Source organism: Arctopsyche grandis, chromosome 4, assembly GCF_051622035.1.
Source record: "Arctopsyche grandis isolate Sample6627 chromosome 4, ASM5162203v2, whole genome shotgun sequence".
Classification (NCBI taxonomy): domain Eukaryota; kingdom Metazoa; phylum Arthropoda; class Insecta; order Trichoptera; family Hydropsychidae; genus Arctopsyche; species Arctopsyche grandis.
Window position 1 is genome coordinate 540,862 of NC_135358.1, and position 19,661 is coordinate 560,522.

Sequence of the window (19,661 nt, forward strand, 5' to 3'; positions counted from 1 at the left end):
AAGTCAAACATAGAAATTGTTAAAATTAGTGTGTTGACGGTGGAGCTTGCACGCCAGATGAATGAGCTTCTTCCATAATTAGAAAAAGTATTAGGTATGTAAAGGAGCTCATTACATCTAGTCATTCTATTTGGCACACGCAATGATAGTCTGCTCAATAATTGAGGACAGTCGATCGAGCCGTTAAGGATGTTCAAAATTGTTGAGATGTCAGCTATCTCCCTTCTTTTGACAAGTGGAAGTAGATGCTGACACCTACAAGCATCTACATAGGAAGTATAGGATAATCCAAAACGGCTACTGATGTACCTCAAGAATCTCTTCTGAATGCGCTCCAAGACGAGTTCGTCTGTATTTTAGTAGTTATTACTGCTGTTTGTTTGGATAAGGTACATTATTGTTTGAATATACAAGTGTATAAATATGTTGTTGAAGCGGCTGGAATCGTAGTGTTCTCGAGACGGCTATTGGCTGTTGACTTGGTGTCTTGATGGCCGCTGGATCTGCAATGTGTCGTTGCTCTGGATCCGGCCGAGTTGCAAGCGTTCTTCCATTGTAGGGTAGTGTAGTGGTAGCTGGTCAGATGCTGGATGTCGACTGGTCTGCTGCTGTGTGTCGACTGATCTGCTGCTGTGTGTTGACTGAAGTTGTCTTCTTCTTTGTGGCTGCGTTTTATCGATAGTTTATAAGGTAGTGACACTCCCTTAACCTATCTATCGAACGTGTTGTATGGGATCGGACTCTCGGTGATGTTTGTGGTGCGGGCTGGCGGCTGCTCGCTTTACTGAAGTTGTTTGGGGTGGACCTCCTTTTATATTGTGTTTGGCGATTGATTCTGAGAACCGCAGGTGGTGTTTACGTGTGCGAGTTATGCGAGGAATGTGGTTTGTTGTTTAGGGTGGAAGTTTCTCGAATATGTGGCGTCGTTCCACTCGATTTAGTTTTTATCGCCCTTTGTTCCAGTGAGTCTGGATGTTTGTTCAATGGGTTACAATGTAGTCGTTATTTGTGCACTATAATGGGTCCAGGTGTTCTTTGACTTCGTGTCGTTCTGCTTGATTTGTTGGGGTGGAATTTTCTCGACTCGAGATGACGTCAATGGTTGAGCGTGAGAAATGTATTCTCCGTCGCAATAGATTTCGATAGTTTCGATTGCGGTGACGAGATTCCTACATTTTTTTCCATTCTTCTAGCCACGTGGCCCACCCATTGCCATTTCAATCTCTTTACACTACTCTTGCTTCCTGTCTTTCCTCGTTATGCCAAGTATACAGCGTTCCATATGTCTTTGAATGCATTGAACTTTGTGTAGCATCTTAAAGTCTGGCCGCACTATGCGTCAACCGAACGATATGATCCGACACAACAGTACGCGACCGAATATTGTTTATATGAAATTGTATGAGACATAACGCACTACGCGACAGCCGCATGACGTAGAACGACACCGTGCGACAAAGTTGACTAGGACCAACTTGTCGTTCGCAACGTGACGCAGTGTCGTCGGAGTGCGGGCTGCCTTGCGACAATTATTAAGTTCAAAAGTAAATTAAGCTTCCTTATGGACTAAACCAACGACGATTTTGGGCCAACTTTTTAACCAGCAGTAGCGTACAAAATATCGAAATAAAAATTAAATTTTAAAATTGAAATTAAATATCAAAATCAAGCTAAAGAGCGAGATTGAGCTAAAATTATATCATCGTTGATGTTTTGAATTACAACAATGTTTTGAATTACGACGATAGCGCATTTAAAACCAGAGAAATATTATAATTTCTCTGCGTACGAGCGAAAAAAAAATATTGTTAAAGTCGTCACGAGATGTTACTGTATTTCCACTTGGATGATCGATAAAAAAAAACAATTCATAAAAAAACGCGGTGTCGGATGTCGGTGATTTGTCAAAGGGTTTTTTTTTCTTTCGTCGAAATAAAATTAATAATCACACATTATCCGGTAAATTTTACCTCTGAAATGATTTAATTACTTGATTTATTTCGACGAGAGAAACAATTGAAGAATAAAAAAATCCGACAACACCCCGGGTTAGCAAAAATCGTTGGATCATCCATACTAATACATGATATATTCTCAGTAACTGCGCATTACGGGGAAGTAAAAATAATAATTCTTTGATTTTTTTTCGATCTTAGTGCGTATCTTCGTAAGTCAAAACATCTTCGACAAACAAAAGTCGAGGATTACCTGTATGTGATTGTTGATGATCTAATTTTAGGTCAATCTCGAAAATTTATTTAAATTGTGCATGTTCTGTTTTAACTTTCAATATTTTATTTTAATTTTAATATAATGATTATAATTTTATTTTACTTGGTGCTTACGCACCATTAAGCCGTGGCAAAAGTTTATGGTATTCTCCTTCTTCATATCGTGACTTTGAAATAGCATGTAGCCATAATCTTTTGGTTTTTCTCGACTATTCTTCTTCCTCGCATATCAAAGAAACTATAATAACCCACCAGTCACAATTAGCCATTCGCATTCATCGAACGTGGACGGGATAGGGGAAAGAAGAGCTAATGCTGCGTACGGACCAAACCAACGACGATTTTGGGCCAACGTTTTAACCAGCAGGATAAAACCAGTAGCGTACAAAATATCGAAATAAAAATTAAATTTAAAAATTGAAATGAAATATCAAAATTAAAACTATTATTATTATATTAAAATTAAATTCAAATATCAAAATAAAATTATAATCAATATATTAAAATTAAAATAAAATATTGAAAGTTAAAACAGAACATGCCCAATTTAAATAAATTTTCGAGATTGACCTAAAATTAGATCATCAACAATCACATACAGGTAATCCTCGACTTTTGTTTGTCGAAGATGTTTTGACTTACGAAGATACGCACTAAGATCGAAAAAAAATCAAAGAATTATTATTTTTACTTCCCCGTAATGCGCAGTTACTGAGAATATATCATGTATTAGTATGGATGATCCAACGATTTTTGCTAACCCGGGGTGTTGTCGGTCACATCAAACGGATTTTTTTAATCTTCAATTGTTTCTCTCGTCGAAATAAATCAATTAATTAAATCATTTCAGAGGTAAAATTTATCAGATAATGTCTTCAATTGTTTCTCTCGTATTCTATTCCTCTCTTTGCTCCACTGAGTATTATTCAGTGAAAAAACTCTTTCCACATTTGCGATATGTGCGCTTATACAAAAATAAAACTCGCAGATATTGAGCAGTTCTGAGAAACATTAATTGTTTTTAACACTTTTGAAGTAGGTTGTCCACTGCTCGTGCAACTTCAAATCATAATATGCTTCATATTCATCTGATTTTGATTTAAGAAATGAAATCGAGTTACAAAATTGATCGTGTAGCTTAACAACGCCAATCTCTACACCTCTGATGCTCAAGAACTCAATGCATGAAACTACATCATCATGCCCTGCCCAATTTTTCGCCTCCCGCCCGATGTTTAGCAAAAAGGAGGACTTACAGTAGGTACGGGAGGACAAAACATGGAAAAGGAGGACATGTCCTCCTTTTGGATACCATCTGGCAACCCTAGGCACATGTGATAAAGAATGGATTGATTTGTGGACCATATCCACTTTGGGCAAATCAAACCCAACATAATTGAGGTATATCTTTATTTTCGTCTTTATTTACATATTAAAAATAACTGCATATTAATTTGTCATTTTTTTTTACAGAAATTAAAAGACGCATTTATGTTAATCATCATCAGGATTTGCTGTCCATACTACCAAGGTTACGGACAATGTTTTTTTTGTGATGTCTTAAAATAAAATAATAAAAAATCAGTTTAAAAAATAAATTTTGCCTTTTTATTATAAAATATAACATATGTACACATACAATGTAAGATCACAACGGCAATGAATAAAACTTTTACAAATACAACGGCAAATATGTTTATAACAGTTTCTTCGCTACCGTCGGCAAATAAATCACAAAGGACGACAGTTCTGCCCCAACATATTCAGGAAATATAATCCTCCACAATCATTACACATCTTCAAATCGGAGATGATGAGTTGTGGCATCAGAGATACTCCATTCGAGCTGGCAAAATTCTTGATTTCCATAAATGCCTTCACGTAAGCCGTCTGCGTCTCTGATGTCATCAGTATATAAATCAACGGTAAAATCCTACTATTCGCTTGCCTAACCTTCGAATGGATGGTGTATAATTGGTAAAAGATATTGGGAACCGTCTTGAATGTGCTGTCCATAATCCAATAGCTTCCCTGCGCTAATCTGTTAAAATTGGTCACCGTTGAGAATATTAGTATTCTGCCATTCTCGAACTCGCAGTCACTCACCAGAAACGGTCGCTGGTTGTATGTAACTTTGTACTCCGACGTTAGGCAAATTTCCCCAACTGTTTGCGGCTCTTTCGGTCTCTGTGCTCTCCTTACTCTCCCTATAGTGGAACGTAAAGCGCTCACAGAAGGCATTAGGGGCCGCTCAACGGTTGACAATGACACCATCGCACCTTGGATAATTTGGGAAGGTGCATTCGAGGGAATTGATGGCAATATTTCGTATGCTCTTCTGTAGAATTATTGCTGAAAGTGTGTGGGATAGGGCTTCATGGTTGTGCTCCGTGTATTTTCTTAATACGTGTTGCCCTTCAGCATTGAGCGTCGTTAGTGTCCGCCCTTGACATAAAGTCCGTTGTGGACAATACCAATAGTGCTTATCTCCTCGGATTCGATCCAACATGTGGATGTGGCTTCTGGCAATAAGCCTCATTCGACCCAAATGGGTGGTAATGGTTGATACTATCTCCATTTTCTGCAATGCAATAATTAAAACGTGCGAATTTCCCATTAAAGTGTATGTAAAACAAAAGTAATATTTAATAACATAAAACATAAAAATAATAATAACATTTGACAAAAAACGAAAGTAATATTTCAGAGAGCTTTGTTTATTTAAAACTAGCTGTATTACCCGGCTTCTCTCGGTATTTGTACGAGTAATACGAGTAAATAATAGTAAGAGTATTTAGCTCGCAATTTTACCGATTTAAAATTCAGTACACTTCCAATTAACCCTTTTAAACGAAAACAAAAAAATTATTATCTCAATAAACATGTGTCAATAGAAAATATTCAATATAAAATAGTATTAACAGTGGGAAAAAATCCTAAGTGAAAATACGTACTTTTGACTTTTAATTTGAACTAAACAACTACTTGATTAATTTAAGAGATTTGAAAACTGAAAAGTACTACAAATGAATGACAAAATACCCGAATATAGATTCTAATATTCATTTTGAATAGGAAATTGACAGATTTTGAGACATCGGCCGAACAACACCAAGATATAGAAAAATCGCGCGATTTAAAAAACATATACATATCTCCGAATCTCGAGCCAATCAACATTTTTATTACCAGATTCGTATTCACTGGGCATAGATCTAACAACTAAGGTCTTTTAAGTTTTTGCAGTGTATTTATATATTTTTCTTTTTCTATTCTAAGTTTTCTTTTTAGTGCACCACTCATCACTTTCTTTGAATGCCCCATGTTGTTCTCCAAAAGCAATTTTTTAAGAAAACATCTAAACTATAAAAAAACGTATAACAACTTATAAAATATATTGTGTTATAATCACTATACATTCAATATATTCATTTTTTAAACACTGCTTTTTTATATTTATAATGTAATATATAATATATTTATTATTATAATCGGATTATGTATGTATTCACTCAACTAGATTGATTCAGATGGATGCTTACCGAGTAGGGCAGCATCGATAATTTGAAATCAATCGTTGGCCGGAGGTGGAATATTCGATTGAGAGTTTTAGATCACACACACATCTGGTAATGGAGGGAAACAAAATCGGAGAAAGACATCGAGGGACGGAGTCTGAAGGCAGAAAAGTTAAATCATTATACATCGACACGAATTATGTATGTATTCACTCAATTAGATTGATTAAAATGGCTGCTTACCGAGTAGGGCAGCATCGATAATTTGAAATCAATCGTTGGCCGGAGGTGCTACATATTCATGGAAACGATAGAAATAACCAATTATTCGTATTCAACGCAAGAAATTTGTACTAATTTAATCATTCATTCATTTAAGGCAAACATATTGGAAACCTACTTCTAAATTGTACGTCAGTCTTCATAATTAGTCCAATAGTCTTCTATATTTCGTACTCCAATATACACATAGCAACAAGACACGAAAAGTTTTCATGTGTATACCACATTGACAGTTTGATCCTTGGTAATATGGACAGCAAATCCTGATGATGATTAACATAAATGCGGCTATAAAATAGAATAAAATAGATCTCGGTATTTGATAGATCTATCCATTGACACTAGCGGTATATACCTGGCCTTAGCTCCTTGGTTTACGGCCAGTACCTGGGGGGCTGCCAAATATATTATATGTATAAATTCGCTAACCAGTTCAATAAAAACAAATTAAACTTAAAATAAACAAAGTTCAGCTTAACAAAAATGAGGTTATGGACACAAACGTATACAAACTTCAATTGACACCAACAAAAACCTAAATTATTTTTATGTACAAAGTATCTGTTTTAAGGTCTGTTCATACCTAGTCAGCACGTACCGACTTCAGCAGGTATCCGGCCGTACGAAAAGTATTCTTTGGTACATTTTGTATGGGTATATTCATACCAACCGTCACGTTTACGCCACGGCAGGCTTACAGCAGTACCCGACATTTCCTGTTCATACCTTACAGCAACATCCGTCAACGCATCGTATCCGTTTTTTTGGCCATCGTGGAAATATACACGCGAATTACGTGCCATGAGTCTGCCGCTTTGCTGTTTTGGACCAATTATCGATAGTGACAGTTGACAGCTGTTCAATCTTTTGACATGGTTTTGGCGCAAATATTTAAAAAACATTTAAAAAAATTTTGTTCATCATCCACTCGCTCCTTATACAGTGTCCAAAACACTCCTTCGGTTTTTCTATTTTTTTAACATAAGTCATGTTCTCAAGATGTATATAAAGGTACAAATAAAAACCAAAGTAATATAAAAACTTTATTATTACAATGTTCTTAAAGACTAAGTAATTTTAATAAGGAACAGTATTTTTTTATTTATTTATACACAAATAATAATGAAATACAATAAAAAAAAATCGGGTGTGACCAACCCATGACTTTATCTATGTATTTGAGGAATATAAGAAGGTTACAAAACAAAATTCGATATTGAACCGTACAGACAAATTATGAAATACTAATAACTATGACAGAATTTTCGATACAAATTGAGCGCAAATGTATGGAAACTTGCACAAGACAAAAGTTCTACTTCCGGTTGTCAGATTTTGTTCAGATTTTTTTTATTACTTAAAATCACTACCAGTATTATACTCATTAAATATCAAGAAAATAAAAACAATTTAAAAGGTCAAAATAAAATAATGAAATATTGTTTTAAAAAAAATACTACTTCCGGTTTACAAATTCAGACCAAAACCTTATCAGCTCTAAGTTAGTATATAAATAATACAAATATAAATTTTCAGCTTGATACGTTCAGGGGTGTGGACAGGATCCAGGCTACAACTTTTTAACCTTTCTAAGAGGAGAAAATCCCACTTCTGGTTCATTAAATTTGATGATTTTATTTTTTATTTCTACTTAAAATCACTATTTTTACTATACACAATAAATATTAAGAAGCTTAAAATAATTTAAAAGGTCAAAATAAAGTAATGAAAAAATAATGAAATATTGTTTAAAAAAAAAATACTACTTCCGGTTTATGAATTCTGACCAAAACTTTAGCAATTCTAAGTTAGTATATAAAAAATACAAATATAAATTTTCAGCTTAATACGTCCAGGGGTGTGTACAGGATCCAGGCGACAACATTTTTGACCTTTCTAAGAGATAAAAATCCTACTTCCGGTTTATTAAATTTTGTGATTTTTTTTATTATCATCACATTAATAGAAGAATTATACTTGATTTTTTTTGTGAAGATCACACATGTATAAGAGGTCGAAAAAAATAGTGGAAGAAAAATCGAACAAGAGTAAACTGCCACTTCCGGTTGAGGAATGCTTACCAAATTTTATACATAACTTGGTATTACGCTTAAACTTCTAGATATGAAATTTCAGTTCAATAAACCAAAAGGTTTATTGAACTGAAATTTCATAAAAAAACATAAAAAACCTCGATTCTCTAGAGTAAAAGTGCTACTTCCGGTTCAGATAAAAATATAAAATTATAAAAATTATTATTTCTATTAGATTTAAAAAAGATTTAATCCGATTAAGTTAGCGGTTTGGGAGATAATTGAATTCAAAAACTTAAAAAAAAGAGGACACCAATAAGGGGAGGTACCATTTTCGGTCAACCTTAAAATTTGAAAAAAAATTACGTCGTGTCGATAAGAATTTCTCTAACCGATACTAAGTTTCGGTTCGATAGGACAAACTGTGTTCAAAAAATCCCCAAAATACACAGACACACACACATTTTTTCTAGATCATGAAAACGTGATCAGTCATTGATTCTGAGTTCGAATCAGTCAAAAGCTTGAGTTAGAATTTTCACATGATCACAAAACTTCATCTATTGTTACTACGTACATAAATAAAGTAATAAATGATGACTAGATTATATTTATGTGTGATGTAGTTGTTTGATTTTGTTTTATCATAATTTTTGAAGCCAACCCTTCTGTTATTCGTATAACGAGAACTCGAGTGCCAGATGTTCCGTGATCGAGATTTTAGTGACTTGCGCGAGATCGCTTTTTGCGGAATAATCCGTTTACCATACATATATAATATATTGCTTTCAGTCAGTAGTAAATAGAATAGCTTACCTACCAGTGAGTGTGCAAGGGATTTTCAGAAATAATTTTGAAATTTAAGAAGCGCGTATTCGTATTAAGTATTTTATTGAAATGGACGCTATATTTTAAACTAAAAACATAAGCAGGTAATTTTAATTTAAGTACGCTGACGAGATAAAATTCGTGTATTGACACTGTCTGCGTGGTGTTTTGTGAGAAGGGCCAGTTTTATAATGAAGCCATTACTAAATGTGGAAACTCCTAATTGAAATTCAGAAAACCCGTTACCAATGGGTCTGGGTTACTGCAAGGAAAGTGAGTTGACGGAAGGTCGAAAGATGGAAAAAATTAAAATCGATTCGTCGTTAGCGTAGATCGGGGTTTTCTTTCTCTCTCATCATAATGTAACCCAGGCACACGGTAAAAATCTTTCAAATTTCTAACCCCGACCTACCCTAATGATAAATCGATATTAATTTTTTCCAGCTTTCAACATTCCGTCAACTTTCCTTGCAGTGACGGCCAACAGTTACAAATTACAGTAGAATTTCTCACTTTATGGTGGTTGTTATAAAATACACGATTTTCACAATGTCTAGCGGAACATAATTTAAATAACTTCAGCTTAAAGTAATGCTGTATATTTCCACTTACATATTAGTGGTGAACAAGAGAGTACTATTTCAAATTTATTCTTGTAAAGATCTACTTCTTAAGTTCCAGCCGAATTACTTTTAATTACTTAACACACCTTTAGCGGGCGATTTTTTTTGCGGTGACTAGCGGTAGCGGGCAAAATCACAAGGCTGCGCGAATAAATACAATAGATTATAAAAATTGCTCAATATTCAAACTCATATATAAAAAAAAACTCCATTTACTATTGGAATAAACGTAGTACTATGTATCCCGCCTTCCGCGATGAACCAATATCAAACGTAATACTACGTATCCCGCATTTCTTGTCAAGCTCATATGAAACGTAGTACTACGTAACCCAGACAGATATAATAAGAATAGAGGGGCCCTTACGAATAAATAATTGTTGTCAATTTTACGCGGTGCGTCTGTATAAATACGCTACATCGCACGGAATACAATCGGATCAATTTACTTATAAAAATGTATCCCATGTTGTTTATTGTGTTTTTGAATGTATTGTGTATTTTTTACCGATGCTTGCCCATTTTGCGAGTAATATAAACAAACAGAGAAGTTTTTATCGGACATACGTGAATATAATTTTATCGGACATGGATGAATCTAACATGGTTGTTGGAGCAGTTTTTCTAGATTTTAAACGAGCGTTTGAGACAGTAGATAGGAATATTTTATTACAAAAATTATATAAGTTAGGAATAAATGGTATAGTATTAAAGTGTCTTCAATCGTACTTAAATAATAGACGGCAAATAGTAAAAATTGATAAGGTGTTATCCTCTGAATTTGTAACACCTCATGGAGTGCCACAAGGGTCCAAATTTATTTATATTATTATTTATATTATATATAAACGATATTGTTAAGGTAATTAAGAAGTGTAAAATACATTTGTTTGCAGATTTTTTTTTTTTGTGCCATCTTATCGATTCCCGATAAATCATCACCAGCGATATCGTTGCTCTTCAGATCATGTACGGGCACTACGGAATCATCACTCCGTCCCCAAAATTGTGAATTGGGCTTCTGAATCTCTCACATTCAGAACACCAATTCGTGAGGCTTTTTTCGCTTTAAACGCCTCTGCTGGTGAGTTGTGTCCAATAGCCGCAACGCTTCTATGTTAGGGTGACGGTGCAGTCTCAACTCGTGCCTCCCGGCGCATTCTCGGATGACTTCTTTTACTTTTTTGATTTTAAGGTCCTTGTGGATCTCTTCATTTGTGACGAAGCGATATGCATCGGTGATAATCCTCGAAAACTGGTTTTGACATCTTTGCATTTTTTCGATATTGGATGGCTTACTGCATCCCCACAGTTGTATGCCATATGTCCATATTGGCTTCACGATTGCCTGGTATATCAGTTTTTTGCATTGTAGGTCTAATTTGGAGTGTCTTCCTATTAGCCAATGCATTTCTCTTTGTTTCATTCGAATCTGTTCTATTTTTTTTTAATGTGATGCCTCCACGTAAGCTTTGAGTCAAGATGCAGTCCTAAATATTTGGCTGACAAAGCTTGTGGAACTTGGATTCCGTTTATGAAAGTCTGAGTGCTGACACTATTTCGTCGCAGTGCAAATGTGACCTGCATTGATTTTAGCTCGTTGAGTTTCATTTTCCAGTCCTTGGTCCATTTGCTGATCTTGTCCAGTGCACGCTGCAGGCGTTCAAATGCTTCCTCCTGCGACTCGCTCGATGACATAATGACTGTGTCATCTGCAAATGTTCCAATGAATGTCTCTTCGTTTGTCGGGATGTCAGCAGTGTATATCAGGTACAGTATAGGCCCTATCACGCTTCCCTGTTGTACTCCTGCAGAGGCTGTGAAAAAGTTAGAGAATGCCTCCTCATGAGCAACTCTGAATTTGCGTCCGGATAAGTATGATTCCAGTAATTTGACATAATTTCCAGGTAATGACTTGCTGATTTTGTGGATAAGTCCTTCGTGCCATACCCTGTCGAAGGCCTGTGAGACATCAAGAAATACAGCCGGACAATACTTTTTTTCCTCTAGCGATTGCTCTATTTTTGAAATAACACGGTGCACTTGATCGATGGTAGAATGTTTCGACCTAAATCCAAATTGGAAGTCGGGAACATCGATTAAGGGCTTGAGTCTTTTTAATAATAGTTTTTCGAATAGCTTAGAGATCGCAGGCAACAAGGATATTGGTCTGTATGATGTTACTTGTTCGGGTGACTTTTCTGGTTTCTTCAACATTATGATTTGAGCAGTTTTGAAGCACTCTGGCACATGCTTGAGCCGGAAACATGCATTGTATAAGTATGTTAGCATGATAATAGCCTTTTTCGAAAGTTCCTTGAATAGTCCCGGTGAGATTTCGTCAATTCCAGGTGCCTTTTTAGGATTTATATTGTCATCTATTTCTTTAGCTACTTCCATAGGGGTGACAGTTTTGATTAGTTGCTGTGGTTGATACATTGGTGTATAATCAGCATCAGATTGAATATTGTGTGGTTGGAATACTGTCTCTAAGTGTTGTGCAAACAGCTCAGCTTTTTCTTTGTTGCTTCTTATCCACTCTCCTTGCGCATTTTTCAGAGGTGGTATTTGTAGAATTGGTCGTTTGAATTTCCTAGTTGCTTTCCATAGTGAATGATTTTTATCAGCTGCAGGGCCCAAACCTTCCAAATATTTTTCAAAACAATTTTGTTTGTGCTCTTTAATAAGTCGGTTAACTTTGTTACTTATATGGTTAAATTCTCTTTTGTCTGCAATATTTCTGGTTCTATGCCATATTCGTCTTGTTCTACGTCTTTCTTTAATCAATTGTCTAATTTCCATGGGGTAATTAATGATTTGGTCTGGTTTTTCTTTTGGTACAGGTGTAGCTTCTTTCGCAGTCTCTCGTACAGAGTCAATAAAATTTTGAGTGTGTAGTTCGAGATCTTCTATAGTTTTAAGTTTCACTATTAAATTTATTGATTGGTCTAGTTTTTTTCTGAACATATCCCAGTTAGTGCGTTTATTTGTCAGGTTCTGTCTCCTTATTCTTTTAATTACCAGTGTGCTCAGTGTCATCAGCACTGGTGTGTGATCAGAAGTAAGGTCCTCTATTCCTTCGACCTCAATGTGGTTTGGGGCTATTCCTTTGGATATAAAAAAGTCAATTAAATCTGGTACCTTTTTACTGTCGGTCGGCCAGAAGGTTGGTTTTTGTGAGGAATGATACTCGCACGAGGAGCTCTGAATCGCGTATAGAAGGTTGTTTCCTTTACCAGGAGTTATAAGTCGTGATCCCCAAGCTGTATGTTTAACGTTGTAGTCTCCTCCAATAATAAATCTTGGCCCAAGGGAATTAAAGATGTTTATAAATTGGTATTTTGTGATGGTATGCTTTGGAGGACAATATGCTGCAGCAATATTTAAGTCAGCATTGCCATATTTAATTGTGATGATAGTAGCTTGCATGAATGGTTCTCTGATATCTTTTTGTTCGAAGTGCTGGATATTTTTTTTGATTAAAATAGCAGAACCACCGCGAGCTCGTTCACTAGGATGTGTTGTCCAATAAGCTGAGTATCCATTTATCTTTATGTAACTTCTTTGTGAAAAGTGTGTTTCTGATATTAGTGCTAGATCGATGTTGTTTGTCTTTAAAAACACTTCAAGTTCATGGACTCTCTGATTGAGTCCGTTTGCAGATGATACATTGATATATATAATTGGAAAGAATGTTGATGTAATGTCTGAGATTTTAAATATAGAATTAAATTATGTGAATGACTGGTTGTGTGAAAATAAATTAAAGCTGAATGTGAATAAAACAAAAATTATGTGGTTGAATGGTAAAAATAAAAATATGTTGAATGAAATTAGAATTGATAAGTTAATTGAAAAAGTTGAAAATATAAAATACTTAGGAGTATACATAGACTCGGGACTAAATTTTAAAATGCACGCTGACTATATAATAAAAAAAATGGCTAGAAAAGTTGGTATATTATGTAGATTAAGAAATATTTTAAGTAAAAGAAGTAAAATTTTAGTGTTTAATTCAATTGTCTTGCCACATGTGGTTTATGGTGCCACTGTACTTAATTTGTTTAGTGGCCAAGATTTAGAAAAAATGCAAAAAATACAGAATAAAGCTATGAGAGGTATTTTGAATGTGAGTAGATTTTTGAGTATTGGCAGAATGTTAGATGAATTAGGATGTATGAGTATTAGAATTAGTCTAAATATTAGTACATTGTCTATTGTTTATAAGTTAGATCATAAGATATTACCTAAGTATTTTGATGATTATATAATAAAGAATAGAGATAAACATAGTTTTTATACTAGAAATAAGGACAAACTAGTTGTAAGTAGAGTAAGAAAGAATAAGACGGCTGGGGATGTTTTTCACAGGGGTGTGCTCATGTATAATGCCCTCCCTGAGTGCATCAGGTCTGCTAAAAACATGGATGCATTCCTGCGAGTTGCGAAGAGATACCTCTGTGAGGGACAGTACATATAAGTTAAGTATAATAATTAAGATGTATTTTTAAATTAGCTTGATAGCTAAAATATATATAAATAAAATAAATAAGTCGAGCACCAAGCGTCAAATACGACTGATGCTAAAATTATTTAGATGTCTATGGACAGAATGTCACTTGACAACAATATAACACCTAAAGCCACTTCTATTAATATTACTAGTGTGTTAATTTTATTAGATGTCTTGTTCCCTGTATGCGTCATTTATTTTCTCAAAATTGTAGTTTTAGCGTGTAGTACTTACTTATCTATATAATTCAATAGATTACATGGTCAGATTGGAACAAAGAATAATTTAAAATAGATAAAAATGAAAGACATTCAATAATGTTGGTGATAACTTTTATTCATGACAACCAATTGCAAAAATCTTCATTAAGGATACAAACTGAGCGAACATTATACCAAAAATACTGAAGAAGATCAAGTTCGATCGAAATCGAAATATCATTTAGTCTCGATTGAAAAAAAAATAAAAATAAAATAACTGTACATGAAAAGACTTATAAAAGGGTATATTCTTGAAAGGAATGAAAAGGTAACGAAGCGATTAGCTTTATTAACATTTTTATTGTATAAAACAATACATTATAATGTACAGGTATTTTTTTTGACTTGTCAGATGTTTGGCGTAGCTGACAACGTCGCGCGATCTGCACTTTGTGCACGTCAGGTCGCATATCGTTGCAAAATAAATAAAACATAAATATTTTGGATATAATAATAATTAATAATATACATTAATAATAATCGCAACCCTGACACGCACGGATACAAACCCGGACACATTATATATTCTATTTAACAATTTAAAATACTTTCCTATTTATATAATATATACACAATTTGTTTTTATTTATATAATAAATTCAGTTATTCTACCACTGACATCACCAATGCTTCATCAATCAGTTCAACATTCACTTGCACACTATATATGGTGGTGGGTTTTTATATTTAAATTTATTTTTGCCGCCCTTTGATCAAATCAAGGGCTCCGAGATGGTGACATATTCCCAGTTGCGATATGCGGCAGCGGCCCCTTTTCTTCAGCTAACTCTCCACATTCGAGGACCTTACATTGTGCGTATAATTGTTTCCGACAATTTGTAATAAATATATAATTTCGAAAAAAATTAAAATTAAAATAGGTTTGTTTGTTTGAAAAGGCCAATATTATATTTATAAAAAGGAAATAAACAGTAAGCAGCAGATTTAAAACGCTAATTTAGGCAGTAGTTTGAATATTCTGCAGTGATGTTATTACCACTTGTCAATCACAACTTCACCCACTGTAAAACAATAATGTTGTTAGTTTCAAAGACACAGCATCGTCTTCTTCGATAAAAAGTAAAAAAAAAAAGAGTGATTCGAAACGAAATAGAAATTGAACAGAGTCTGTGTACAGAGGAAGAAGCATGCGGTCAATACAAAGTGGTGTGTTTGTATGTAATAAGGCAAATAAACAAACATAACATTAGCTAATAATAACAAACGAAAACACTGAATTATACAATTATGTAAATATACACATAGAGGAGTATACATCATACGAATACAAATGATACAAGTGTTCATGGAATACAATTAGTGTGGGAAGTGAAGGCTCTAGCATTTTTGTAACAGGTCCTCAAATCGGGCCGCCAGCCCAAAGGTTCTCTCCAATTTACAGTGTCGATTTTACCGTTGGTGCAACTGTGTGGAAATATACATAATAATTAGATTAAATATGGATACATGCTACATTCAAACGGACACTCGAGATCAAATTAACGAGACGGGGACACTCTTTCGACGAAAAATATAACGTGGACTTAATTATATAGTAAAATATACAATAAAAAAAAGTTAAGTCAAAGGGGAACTGATAACGTTAAAGGGGAGTGCTGTCATCCAGTGGGTTTCCATAAACCCTTTATTTGTTTCAAAAACTATAGCAATGTGTCGAGTTATGATAAAGGTGCAATATAATATTAACCGTTTGCCCGCGGCCGTCTTCTATGGTAGATTTGCGCGACTGTCTTCCATAGAATTTTGATCCTTAAACTGTTTTAAGGTTCAAAATTGGTTGAATATATTACTGAGAGTTGAATGCCATCTATTCAATTTGCTTAAAATGAATATATACCAGTCAAAATTAGTTTTTTGTGGAACCATACTGAAATCTCGTTTATGTGACGTCACGTCTGTTGAACGATACGTCTCAATTGTATGAAGAATGATTATTTGACAATTAAGCCAAAACTAAGAAATATATTATGTATTTTATTGTTTAAAATAATACTTTATGGGTTAATTAACATATCTGGTTACTTGAGTAAATATTAAAATCTGTATTTAAAGTCGAAAACTCGATTGCCAAATTCGCGAAAAAGGTGCCGAGGGCAAAGGGTTAAGATGGTAGGTTGATATAATTTAATTATTTAAAGTATCAATTGTTTTGGAAATAAAACCACTGTTATGGAAATTAGATGACATCACTGGAATAATTAAACATATGTAAATGTGCAAAGGGGGGGGGGGTAACAAAACACGTTAAAGGTCAAAATAATTACGATTAAAAGGGTATACGAGTAAATAAATAAATATATAAATGAAAGAAATGGAATGTGTCGCGTCTCTGTCAAAATTAATATTATACACCAAATATATAAATATAGTATTACATAAATAATTATAAAAAAATTACCTGTGGAATGTGTTGGTATCAAAAGTCGGCACACACTTGAAATCAAAACGGTTAGTCCAATATACCAAAAATAGGTTTCAAATATTTTTTATTTTGCTACAGTTTAATGTAGTTTATATCATACAAGTATGTCACAATTGGCTATGTATATGTTGCATCCAACTTCATATTATTATTTACAGGATAAAAGAGATGTAAACAAAAAAATCATCACTGGAAATATTATATGCACACACAATTTGGTTAATAAAAAAAAAGAAAATCAAGACAGAGAATAAATTCATCACATTCGAGGAAAAATAAAAAGTAAAAAACGTTCATTCTGATGATGCACTACGAACAAGATATATAAAAAGATGTATTCATCGTATATATGTATGTATGTAACGGCAAAAATGTTTGTTTATTCCTATTATTATTATTATTATTACATTATAATTCAAATAACAATCAAAAAAAAAATGTATTTACAAATATATATATATATTATTATCATTCATTATAGTATATAGTATAGTCTAATTCAAACGGTTCGAATTTAATCGCAAAAAGCCAAGTTGAAATTTGACGCAATCATTTCTAAATAAATGTGAATATCAAATATTTTATTGCAATTTTTCAAACAATTTTTTTTTAATGTTATATGCATGTATATACGACAGTATATGTAATAAGAAATCGGGAAAATACTTCATTTATATAAATACAAGTTGATTATTCTAAGATTCTTGTTCATTGAGTAGGTCATCAAATCGATGAATATATAATATGTGCAAAAATGTAATCCGTCCGCGTTATAACTAATGGAATTACATCATTGAGCACACGAATATTTGGCTACCCTTTATACGATAGGGATGTGTGAATTGAGGAATCAATCGGTGCAAATCCATAACAATACGGCGCGCGTACGCACACACACACGTGACCAATTTAGTAATTATAATATCAACTCAAATTTAAAGAAATAAATCACAGAAATGGGGGGTTTGGGGGGGGGGGGGGGGGCAGAGTAAATAATAATACAACAACAAAAGAGGATGAGATACTAGTTAAATGCTTAAAAGGCACTTATACGAAAAAGTATAAAAGTTGCGCAATTTGTGATCAGATTTCAATATTTTCCTAATATATATATATTAAATATAAGTTTAAAAAACAATACTAAATTTAAAAAATGAAAAATAAGTTAACATAACCTCCGATGATATGAGACACAATTTATTATAAACTATATATAAATACTAAAAAATGAATTTGAGGTCCATTTTATACTGTGTGAAACTGTCAAGATGGTATTGTTATTAGCACCAGTGGCGTGTAATAGTTCATACTGTTCTTACAAAAACAAAACAATTATTATTATTCAGTTCTTCACACTCAAAACACACAATTGTCTGTATATATTTTTTTGGTTGTTTTTTTATTTTATTTTTTTATGTAATTTTTAGTATCAATAAGTGGTATTAGAGTGAGGGTTGGGAAAACAAACTAATCAAACACGGGGCTTGTTCGGCCGAGCCGCTACTGCCAGGGCGTTATAGGGGCCCGTAGAGCAGCAGGCCGAAGAAAACGGCCCACATTAGAACGATCCATTGCATGCCGTTAAGTAGACTCTCACCGTCGGTGATCTTTCTCGCGACAAACTTGAGAACTTCATCTAACAGCACCACGGGGATGGAGAACTTCATCACAGTCATCCATTCGTCAATGGACAATGGGGTGACTTGGAATACAGCCTATCGAAACAAACACATGAAAAAAAAAACAAACATTATTACCAATAATATATATACAAAATGACTATTATATGACTACCGCTATACATATTTATAATGAATGTAGAATGCAGCATCACACAATTAGCTAATATAATAATAATAAATCCAACGACTCACCGATAATACTTCTACATACAGGATGACAAAGTGAAGAGTGAATGACAGGGCCATTGAACCGATCAACCACATGTTGCACCATGGAGGCATGGCAAGCAAAGATTGATTTTCTGACAAGCTGTAAACGATACGTAAATATAATAAAATAAAATAAGTAAAACGTACATATATTAAAACAGAATGTGTGAAAGGGCATCGAACCTGTTCATGGCGTTGAGCATTTCAATTGTGACAAGTACGGAAAGAGCCATTGTCATGGGATGGGGATCAGTGAAGATTTTGCAATCGACTCCCTTGAAGTCATCACCACCACCGATGCAGGACAAGTGGTGGGTGAGTTGCCAGTAGGTCAGCTGAGGTCCGAGCGGAGAGTACATGAACCACCAAGAAGCAGCAGCGACGGTAGCGGCGCCGACATATCCTCCAATAGCCATATACCTTCACCGAACAATCGAACACGATTAATAACACAAAAACATTAAAAAAAAAAAAATACAATCAAAATTTAGTAACTATCGTACCTGAAGAACAACCATCCGGAGATGAGACCTTCGTCGGCTTTACGTGGGGGCTTGTCCATGATGTCCAAGTCAGGGGGATTGAAACCGAGAGCGGTGGCGGGCAAACCGTCAGTTACGAGGTTGACCCACAAGAGTTGTACGGGGATGAGAGCTTCTGGGAGACCGAGAGCGGCGGTCAAGAAGATGGATACTACTTCACCAACGTTGGAGGAGATCAAATAACGGATGAACTGTTTCATGTTGTTGTAGATAGCGCGACCTGTAACACAAAATGATTGATTGTTGATTGGATTTCTCAAGTCGCCGAATCCTTCCCATTGTTATTATGGTTATGCTTTGGACAATATAATATTTACCTTCTTCTACAGCAGCTACGATGGATGAGAAGTTGTCGTCAGCCAACACCATCTCAGAGGCAGATTTGGCTACAGCAGTTCCGGAACCCATAGCGATACCGATTTCAGCTTTCTTGAGGGCAGGGGCGTCATTGACACCATCACCAGTCTGTGTGAATGGAATAAATGTTTTTTATTTT

At 34.4% G+C, this 19,661-nt stretch overlaps 1 protein-coding gene and 1 long non-coding RNA gene across 9 annotated transcripts in view; both read right to left on the reverse strand.

The window, feature by feature from the left end:
- Window positions 1–3,625: 3,625 nt before the first annotated feature.
- On the reverse strand, window positions 3,626–6,392 carry LOC143911337 (uncharacterized). Its single transcript, XR_013260565.1, has 4 exons — window positions 6,150–6,392; window positions 5,993–6,040; window positions 5,774–5,906; window positions 3,626–4,812 (listed from the first exon to the last, which is right to left on the reverse strand). It is a non-coding gene; the product is annotated as an uncharacterized LOC143911337 (long non-coding RNA).
- Window positions 6,393–14,575: 8,183 nt separating this feature from the next.
- Window positions 14,576–19,661, reverse strand: part of SERCA (ATPase sarcoplasmic/endoplasmic reticulum Ca2+ transporting SERCA) — a 29,375-nt gene continuing 24,289 nt past the window's right edge. For 3 of the 8 annotated variants that reach the window (XM_077430147.1, XM_077430146.1, XM_077430148.1), the window contains 6 exons: window positions 19,483–19,630; window positions 19,127–19,385; window positions 18,807–19,043; window positions 18,606–18,723; window positions 18,329–18,446; window positions 14,576–15,713 (listed from right to left, as the gene is read on the reverse strand). In XM_077430147.1, coding sequence (XP_077286273.1) covers window positions 15,685–15,713; window positions 18,329–18,446; window positions 18,606–18,723; window positions 18,807–19,043; window positions 19,127–19,385; window positions 19,483–19,630 — 909 coding nt within the window. In that variant the 3' untranslated portion in view covers window positions 14,576–15,684. Of the gene's footprint in view, window positions 15,714–18,113; window positions 18,447–18,605; window positions 18,724–18,806; window positions 19,044–19,126; window positions 19,386–19,482; window positions 19,631–19,661 lie in introns of those variants that run through there. The other 5 variants (XM_077430144.1, XM_077430143.1, XM_077430142.1 and 2 more) reach the window with 2 other exon arrangements.